This window comes from Alosa alosa, chromosome 6 (genome assembly GCF_017589495.1).
Source record: "Alosa alosa isolate M-15738 ecotype Scorff River chromosome 6, AALO_Geno_1.1, whole genome shotgun sequence".
Classification (NCBI taxonomy): Eukaryota; Metazoa; Chordata; class Actinopteri; order Clupeiformes; family Clupeidae; genus Alosa; species Alosa alosa.
In genome coordinates this window covers 3,250,120-3,260,119 of record NC_063194.1, presented here as the reverse complement: position 1 = coordinate 3,260,119, position 10,000 = coordinate 3,250,120, and the positions used below count along the sequence as shown (strand labels likewise).

Sequence of the window (10,000 nt, the reverse complement as noted above, 5' to 3'; positions counted from 1 at the left end):
CTATTCCAATTTTTATGAAGGTTATACACCATTTAAGAAGTTATATTCCTGGCACCCAGTCTTTGTTTAATCAATAGTTTGAGAAGCTCTCCAACCAGTTTCGCCTTACTCACTCTGTGGCCTTTGTCACCAGGGAGACCAGGCAGTCCATCAAAGCCTCTGTCACCCTGGAACAGACGTATGCAAATCAATTGGGGAGGAGATGAAGACAACACAAACACAAATGATACACTCAAGCATGACGACGACGACACACGTAATACACTCAGGGATTACAGATAACTCGCAAAAACATGCTCGCACACACACATAGAGGAAGAGAGAGAGAGAGAGAGAGAGAGAGAGAGACTCACAGCCATGCACACACGCACGCACACACACACCCACACACACACACAAGCACGCACGCACGCACGCACACACACACGCACACACACGCACGCACGCACACACCCACACACACACACACACACAGAAAAACACAGGAAAAAATGTCAGTTTTCATCATAACACTGAGCCCTCAGCCCTCAAAGTCACTCCATCTTTAGACCTCGAGTGCCCAGACACACGCACACACACACACACACAAATGCATACACAGCCTCTGACAAGGACACGAAGATCGGATTGAGATGTCATCTCTGTGGACACCACCCCATCCCCCATCCCTTCACCCCCCCCCATCCTGCTCTGGATGTGCATGTCCAGTCATTAAGCTGGAAGTCTTCTGACGACGTGCTGGAATTGCGTCGCGAAATGGGGACACTTTTGTTGGCCAGCCTCCTCTTTCGAGCAGCACATTATTCGCTGGCCAAGCCTTCCCCTGCAGCTGTGCAGCACTGGGCTCTTGGCAAAGTCAGTGCGGTCAATAAACTGCAATTCAGGATATGTCTAGGCCCTTGTCCATCAGAGAAAATAGGACAACTGGAGATCTAAGACTCCCACTACCCACAATGGAGGCCATTTCTGATCCACTAATGATGTATAGCAATTTCTCAAATTTTTTCAGACCAAGGACCACTTAACCAATAAATACAAAATCACAGACCACCTAGCTAAAAAAAAAACAGTAGACCTACTTCAACAGTATATTGCACAACAGGCCTACTCACTGAACCACCTTGGTTATTGTCTTTGCACCTTGCTTATTGTGTCAGAGGATTCATATGATTTAAATGGCGTAGCTTACATTGGCAGTCTTGCAGAACTGTTTGGATTCACATAGTTGGTTCAATATTCCAAACAACTCATCTTTATTCTATTTTCTCATGTCAGCTCGCGGACCACTTGGGATAGGTTACTGACCACCAGTGGTCACCGGACCACATCACACTGGTGTATAGGAAGAGCGAAGCATGTAGAAGCCTCCATGTTCCAATACACTAACATGTAGGTTACACAACAGCAAGCTCAGCTGTTAAGGACCATTCAGCCCAACTTGTCATTATTCTCTATGGCTCGCTCATCTAATATCATATATCAGCATGACTACTCTCCCCATATATAAACATCATTATTTTAATAAATAAAGTGTGTTCCCTCTTACTTATTTGGGCTTGTTATACTTCAGAATGCTTCAGAATGAACGTGCCTTCCCAGCGTTAGAAGGTAAATAAAATGGCCGCCGCAAATATACAGTATAATGACCGCTTACAGTGGCAATGGGTTTTGTGCTTCTGATTCACGTCTTGCATATCATTCCGCAAGTAGTTTGTTAATTGATAATGTATTGTTCACTGGTCTTTGTCGGAAAACAAGTCCTTTCAGGACAAAGCTAGTCCTGTTCGCCCTATTGGTACTTATTTTGCGGTAATGACCAGCGGACAATACATTATCCCTTACATAATATTCCCACGTTATACACTAGACGCTGTGGCTTGCCAGTAGACTGACACACATGCTGCATTTCCTGTGGTCCCTCAGACTCTTCCTGCAGAGGTCAGAATGAGACTGGACAAGTGGAGAGGGCTCACCTTGGAGCCGGTTTCACCTGGTGATCCGCGGGCACCGTCAGATCCTGATCGACCCTGTGGACAAAACACACACACACACAGAACTCCCTGTCAATTATTTGTCTCAACATTGTACACATGCACAAACACGCATGTACACGCATGTACACACACACACACACACACACACACACACACACACACACACACACACACACACACACACACACACACACAAATGCCTATACAAACAGATACCTGTACACACACATCACACAGCATGCAACAAATAAGCACAAGCCATAGTCGTGAGGCGTCTGTGATATATGCACATGTGATTTATGAACAAACATAATCCAAAGCATACAGACAGGCTCGTAAATTACAGTCACAGAGGAGAGAGAGAGAGGGAGGGAGAGAGAGAGGGAGAGAAAGAGAGAGAGGGAGAGAGTGGAGAAAGTCTTACTCTTTTCCCAGCTTTCCCAGTGAGACCGGAGGGACCAGGCAAGCCACGAATACCCTACAAACAAACAACACACAGAGAATAAAGGAGAGAGAGACAGACAGATTGAGACAGTGAGTGAAAGAGAGAGAGGGGGGGCAAAGAAGAGAGAGGGAGGGGTGCTTATTATGCTTCTCATTGGGTGAATTTCATTGATGTCAAAACATCCAGCGCTTGACGGGTCTGACGACCCAAACGCGTTGACACAGAGAGAGAGCCTGCTGTGATGATGGGCTCCAGCGCTACCTGAGCTCCGTTGTCTCCACGCTCGCCCTTCAGGCCCGGGGCTCCAGGCAACCCCTGATGGACAGGAGAAGACAGGTAAAACAGAGAGCACACACACACACACACACACACACACACACACACACACACACACACACACACACACACACACACACACACACACACACACACACACACACACACACACACACACACACACACACACACACACACACAAAACAGAGGGGGGGCAGCCGTGGCCTACTGGTTAGCTTCGGACTTGTAACCGGAGGGTTGCCGGTTCGAACCCCGACCAGTAGGCACGGCTGAAGTGCCCTTGAGCAAGGCACCTAATCCCTCACTGCTCCCCGAGCGCCGCTGAGTTGCAGGCAACTCACTGCGCCGGGATTAGTGTGTGCTTCACCTCACTGTGTGTTCACTGTTTCACTAATTCATGGATTGGGATAAATGCAGAGACCAAATTTCCCTCATGGGATCAAAAGAGTATATATACTTATACTTATACTGTACATGTGCCCCCCACACACACACACACTCACAGACACAAGTACACACATACAATCCCATCACACACACACATCCCAACACACACACACACACACACAAGAGGCAAATGAAAGGTAGATACTACACACACTTACACACAAGCTATAAGCTCCAGGGCAGATCTCCGCCTGATATAGACTAGAACTGTTTACAGGTAACATGACACCTTCAAGGAGATCACTGACATACACTGACACCTTCAAGGAGATCACTGACATACTATGCACTATGGCCAATTAGGACAGTGCCTGTGTTGAGTGATGTCTGGGTGGGCGGGAGACATCTTACCAGAGGTCCTGGGCGTCCAGCAAGGCCCAGTGGGCCAGACGGTCCCTTCAGAGACAGCTGGGGGAGGAGACAAATGGCACCGTAAACCAAAAGCTCAAGTTTTAAAATATGCCTTGTCACTTTAAGGTATGTTTCCATAATGCAATTCACATGCAGCTTGATTTATCCTCCTCTCGGCCCCTCGGTGTGCAGGATGGAATCATGACATATTTCACATTTTGCTAAAACAAAAATAGTCTTCCACAAGATGAATGACTTTCACTGAGGTCTCCTTTGATACTTGATCTTGTTTGTAATTGTTCAGCCATTCTTCATGTAGGCATGTGTGTGTGTGGAGGTGTGCGTTTGTGTGTGTGAGTATGTCTGAGTGTGTGTGTGTGTGTGTATGTCTGAGTGTGTGTGTGTGTGTGTGTGTGTGTGTGTGTGTGTGTGTGTGTGTGTGTGTCTGAGTGTGTGTGTGTGTGTGTGTGTGTGGTGGCTGGGGCCTTACTTTGGTCTGCTGCAGGATGGCCTGGGCCTGAGCCTCCTGGGCCGACACCACAGGACCCTTCTGGGAGTCGCCCCCGAACTGGAACTGGATCACAGCAGGAGCAGAGTTAATGAAGTGATGAGTTTATGTGTGTGTGTGTGTGTGTGTGTGTGTGTGTGTGTGTGTGGCCGGGAAGACGCCACACTAGGCCCAACACACCGTCGTAACTGCCGCCGTTACAGTGATGTAGAGAATTATCCGATATGATTTTATGATCACAGATCACTGTTTATTATGTGTCTAGTAACAACCATCAAGGTAGCCTTCAAACAAGCGATACAAAGCGGTAAAATTTACCGATGGCAAGTCCTGGATCCTATCCCGCAACATCTGCCGCCGGCCTGCTACACTGTATCAGCAGGCTTTACGCAATTTGAAAAACTACTCACAGAGAATGAATGGCCATATCAGCAATTATAGGAAGCATGTTTATTTGGAAGAGACGATGCTTCCTATACCCCTGAATCTGAAAACTCATGATAGATTGATGAACTGTTTTAATCTACTGGATTATTAAGATGATTTGATTCCTAATGTAACTTGACTTGTAAAGTGGAATCAAATAAAGTATATAAAATGTGTGTGTGTGTGTGTGTGTTTAAATGAAGAGTGCGTGAGAGTGAAAAATATTATGTAGTATAAGTGTAAGAAGACAGACAGGCCACAGACCACAGGCAATAATGGTAATGTGAGTGGATGAGAGTGTCTGAGCGAAGACTAAGGTATATGAGACCTCTTGATTTATGCAGTTGTGTGTGTGCGTGTGTGTGAGAGAGAGAGATAGATAGAGAGAGCGAGAGAGAGACAGAGAAAGTGAGAGAGCGAAAGAGACAGAGAGATAAAGACAGAGTGTGTGTATACCTCTTAGAGTAATATGTGCAGTTGTGTGTGTGCATGCGTGAGAGATAGAGAGAGAGAGAGAGAGAGAAAGACAGTGTGTGTGTGTGTGTGTGTGCATGTACTGTACATATGTGTGTGTGTGTGTGTGTGTGTGTCAATGTGATCAACATACTGAGTGAGTAAGTGAAGGAGGGAGCAAAGTAGTATTGGCCCCACAAACCTGCCAGGACTGACTGGTCCATTTTTCATAATGTCACAGTTCCCCCTAGTGGCTACACTTAGCTACTGCTTCTGTTCAACAATGTATTGCCTTAATATAGTTCAGGTATGGAGAGTGATGTAAATTATGTAAAATGTGCAGTGAGTGGGGAGATTGAGATGCTGTTGAGGTTTTACCGGTAGCATCAGTAGGGTGCCTGCAGGCCCTGGTATCCCATCAGCCCCAGCCATTCCTGGCCGTCCTTCAGGACCCTGAAAGGGATTGAATAAAAGCCACAGTTATCTGACGTGTGTGTGTGTGTGTGTGTGTGTGTGTGTGTGTGTGTGAATGGGAGAAAGAGACTGAACATGCATGACACAAACATCCAATCATCCATTCAACTCGGCGCTCCCCTGCAGATCCCTGATCACTGTACAAACAGCTCCACAGGCTGTCACTCAACAGCCTTCTCCTACCGCTCTGCCCCGCCCACCCCCACCCCTCTCTCTCTCTCTCCTTTCTTCGCTTTTTTCTCTCTCTCCTTCCTCTCCTCTCTCATGCTGTAGGCAGCCTAAATGTTTTCCTCCGTATCAAAGCTCAATTTATCTATCAACTCACTGGAACTTATTAAATGCCAGAGATAATAGCCCCTGTCAATCACACGTCCTCCACGAAGGATGAAGCCGTACTCCATAATGATCAGAGCTGAAATAAACGGCTGCGGTTTCACTCAAAAAAACAAACCCAAAGGTGATCGACATCCGCAGTGCAAAAAGATGCCTTTCACGCCACTGTACTCAAGCTTGAGATACTGCAGTGGTGCTTCTAGCGTAACCCGTGGAAGCAAATAGCTGAATGTAAAGTGGCTTGATGAGTTGGTAGATAGCGCACATGAGAAGCCGAGGCATTTGGGAGGTTAATCTCTACAGTGCAGAGGCATCTGTCAATCGTTTAATTAATTCAGCAAAACTGTTTCTGTTTTGTAAAGTTCAGTCTAGCTAGTACAAGTGTGTGTGTGTGTGTGTGTGTGTGTGTGTGTGTGTGTGTGTGTGTGTGTGTGTGTGTGTGCGTGCGTGCGTGTGAGAGTATGTGTGTGTCTGTGTGTATGATTGTATGACCTAATCTTCCCTAATTCTAACTGAAGTATGAGCCATTGTGTCCCCATGGCCAAAGGTCATCCCGCCCATACAAACATGCCTCTGTGGACTGTTTTCAATCGGTTCCCGTGGCAACGTCCAAAACCTTGTTGTCTCTCTCTCTCTCTGCATGCCAAGCATTGATTCTGATTCAGATTGCCCGCTAGGGCTGCTAGGGCAGGGCAATCTGGCCCTCTGAAGGCCTGTGCCACGCGGGCACACTCACCCTGTCCCCTGGGTCTCCTCTGGGTCCTGGAGGGCCTGTAGGTCCAGGGATGCCTGGGAGACCCTGTGGGACACACACACAATTCAAACTACTGTGTCATCGAGACAAGGCAACAGACAAAGAATGTGTTGATGGGTTAGAAAAAAAAAGTAGAATGAACAGAAGCAGTGTTTATTCACATACATTCTTTTCTTAAGTACAGTGATGGCAATTATTGCTATAAGGCACATAGACATGAACATGTTGTTTGGAATGACAGAATGACATTATTGAACAAAACTGGTCACTGATGCCCTCATTGGTTTATTGACTTCCTCCTTCCTGTCAAAGGGTTTCTTGTGTCTGGGATGCCTTTTTCTTAATCTAAGATTCAACATGGGAGCGTTCATGGTTGAGTGATGCCGAGCGAGAGCCTACCTCTGGCCCAGGCAGCCCAGGTGGTCCTGCTACTGATGTGCCCTGGAGATCAGAAGAGCCCGGCTTACATTTCTGACACAAACCCATCATATAAACACGCTTTATTATGGCAGCATGACTACAGTAATTTCCTGTGTATTAGCCGCAATGTGTATAAGCCTCAGGGCAGTGTTTTATGCAAGATAAAAGAAACAAAACCATATTAATACCATATTAACTGCCCCCGTTTACTCATAGCTGAAGAAATTTTGCAAAATCATTGTATGCCGTGGCTAATAGTCAGGAAATCACGGTAGGCCTTCATAGAGAAAGGCTTTTTTAGAACATGAACTGAGCATAAACACATGGAATGTACAGCATGGTCTCCATGGTGCACTGAAAGGGACTTACGGGTTCCATGATGGCAGGTTCCCCCTTCTCTCCCTTCTGCAGTCCTAGTCTCTCCTAGGACAGATGACACAGAGGAACAGACAATTACCAATCACATTTACTCCTGAAGATTTAGAAGATGTTTTATCCTAAAGCAATTTCAGCTTGAGTTGTTAGAGCCTCTAAACCTCCACTAGAACTTTAAGCACAGATGGAGAACATGGCTGAAGGAGCGGCAAGCAGGCTTCGGCCGCCTGTGTGTTTGGAATGTAGTTGAGGTTGTGTGCACATACCTCACCGCCCCATGTCTGCGCTCCCTCCCTCTCTGCTGGGCCAAAGCGATCATCGTAGACCTCATACTCTTCGTACTCCTGCAGCTGGGAGTCATTCCTCAGCTCATCATACTCAATCATCTGGGAAGCCACATCACAACACTGGAATTGGCCTCCATGGTCAGAAAGAGGCTTGTCGTGGAAAAGGTTAACCAGATTATTTAACGTACCTCGTAGTCAGTGATGTTGGGACCCACTGTTACCGTGGAGACCGAGAGGTCTTCGTAAAGGTCGCGGTAGAGCTCGTCCTCCAGCTCCTCCACCACCGGCTCCTTCGCTGGCTTCTCCTCCTGCACATGGGACCACACTACATCAGAGTGATGTCATGGCAACCACAACCATGGAGACAACTGAGCAACAACAAACTGTTTTGGCTCAACATGTCTCGACAAAGAGCAGGTCTGGACGTTCTGTCCTAAAGGTCAAACCCAGTAGCCTTGCTCACTGTCTCCATGTCTCCATGTCGCTGACAGAAGAAATGCCACAATGCGCACACACACACACACACACACACACACACACACACACACACACACACACACACACACTAAGCTGGTTAGACACACAGGTGGAGTACAGGGTTTTAATCAAACACGCGGGGGGTTATCTTTAAAGCAAGCCTGTGAGGAAGCCGGCTAATTAATCATTTCACAAGCGGCAATGGCGAGATTACACTTAATTAAGAGGCAGTGATGGGAGCATGCGGTTGCCAAACTGTGACAGCGTTGAAAAAACAACCATTAATGTTAGCGTTACAGAGAATTTCTGTCAGGGGGAAAATCTAAATGACTAGATGACTGATCTATTTCATAAAGAAAAACATACGCAGTGAGATGAAAAAAAAAGGTCCTCTCTGGAGAACCCTATCAAAATCCTTCCACACACTTTAATGTGGTTACAGATAAAATGATTTCAGAGGCTGGAAAGGTTTGTTGGCATGGTGACCGTATCACGAAAGACAAAATCTAGTCTGCTGTTGAGATGGATATCAAATGTGTCTCCTTGAAGTAGATGACTGAAGGTAATCACTGAAATGGATTCGCAGTGCTCTGTGAACTCAGCCAAGCATGCAAAAAATGCCATTAAACGCAAAAGCTTATCATAGCTGTAATATACTGCCTCTCTACTATAGCAAAGTGCAGCACACAAAAAGCATTAGAACCCATAATGAACAACTACCTCCAATTTCAATTCAGTCGTGCGTGAGTTAAAAATGTTTTTCACTATACAATATCAGCTACCTATTTCTATTCTACTGTGCTAGCCAGCTGCAGTCCACCATAGACTCCATGTATCCCTTGGTGGCCTGCAGCATGTGCTGGTTAGTGTGCGATGGGTGGAGGTGGAGGTGGAGGAGGAGGCGGCGTGGGTGGGAGCAGGGTGGGAGGGGGTTAGGAGGCGTTAGCTGGGTTCAAGCGGTATGAATGGGAGAGAAGGGTGGGGCAGTTGGGGGTACAATGACACTTGATTTGCTTTGTCTACCTCCACCCTGGACTCAGGCAGTGCTGTGGGCACCACTGAGGGGTCCTCCAGGTTTGATTCAGGCTCATGGGTGGGCATCTCTGGGATTTCTGACAAACCAGCAAGCTCTGGAGCATCCTTCGTTAGGGTCATTGCTGGTGTGGATTGCTCAAAAACAGGAAGTGAAGTCTTCCTGGAAGGGTCAAGAGCGAGATAATCAGGCATCTTTGTAGACACCCTCAGGAAGCCCTCCTCTTCCTCGGGCCCTTCCTCAGCCTCCTTCCTCTTCTTCCTTCCTTCTCTTTTCTTGCCCTTGCCCTTCTTGGACGAGCGGTCCCTCTTCTTCTTCGACCTGTCCTTCTTGCCCTTCCGGCCTTTTTTGGAGCCTTTCTTGGCCGGCTTGTCCGCTTCCTGGGGCTCGTCGCCTTGCATCATGTGGTCAGACAGAGAAGCGGGGGCCTTATGTGGACAGCATGGGGAGGGAGGTAGGGTGCGGATGGGAGAGACAACAGAGATGATGAAACAACGCAGAAAGACTGGGTAGCACAGAAAAATAAAGACACCTCTAGCTCCCTTGAGCATCATGTGGCGCCTGGTTAGACTCTCTCTGTCCAAACCACAAGCAATAGATTTCTACAGACAGATAGAGACGACAGAGAAGATGGGGCAGAGAGATAGAGAGAGAGAGAGAGAGAGAGAGAGAGAGAGAAAGGAGTCATAAATATGTCTGATTGGTGGGCTGCTTAGAATTTCCCTAAGGTTAAAGGTCAACTCTCTCTGTGATGAAGGGAGATTGCAAGGGCATCCTGGTGGGACTTTGCCTGGAGTCAAAACATTATGTTTTCTGGGTATCTCATTGATGGATGATGTGGGAGATGATGTTGTGTGTGTGTGTGTGTGCACTTGCGTAGGTGTGTGTTTATTTGTGTGTTTGTGTGTGATTGCATGCATGTATGT

At 47.0% G+C, this 10,000-nt stretch overlaps 1 protein-coding gene across 1 annotated transcript in view; it reads right to left on the bottom strand.

Moving 5' to 3' along the window:
* col5a3a (collagen, type V, alpha 3a) overlaps window positions 1–10,000 on the bottom strand; it is a 74,136-nt gene that overhangs the window by 38,794 nt on the left and 25,342 nt on the right. The window contains exons 6-18 of the mRNA XM_048246328.1: window positions 9,065–9,502; window positions 7,753–7,872; window positions 7,544–7,663; window positions 7,272–7,325; window positions 6,882–6,923; window positions 6,465–6,527; window positions 5,300–5,374; window positions 4,025–4,108; window positions 3,535–3,591; window positions 2,701–2,754; window positions 2,419–2,472; window positions 1,974–2,027; window positions 114–167 (exon numbers count right to left, since the gene is read on the bottom strand). Coding sequence (XP_048102285.1) covers window positions 114–167; window positions 1,974–2,027; window positions 2,419–2,472; window positions 2,701–2,754; window positions 3,535–3,591; window positions 4,025–4,108; window positions 5,300–5,374; window positions 6,465–6,527; window positions 6,882–6,923; window positions 7,272–7,325; window positions 7,544–7,663; window positions 7,753–7,872; window positions 9,065–9,502 — 1,269 coding nt within the window. The remainder of the gene's footprint in view (window positions 1–113; window positions 168–1,973; window positions 2,028–2,418; window positions 2,473–2,700; window positions 2,755–3,534; window positions 3,592–4,024; window positions 4,109–5,299; window positions 5,375–6,464; window positions 6,528–6,881; window positions 6,924–7,271; window positions 7,326–7,543; window positions 7,664–7,752; window positions 7,873–9,064; window positions 9,503–10,000) is intronic.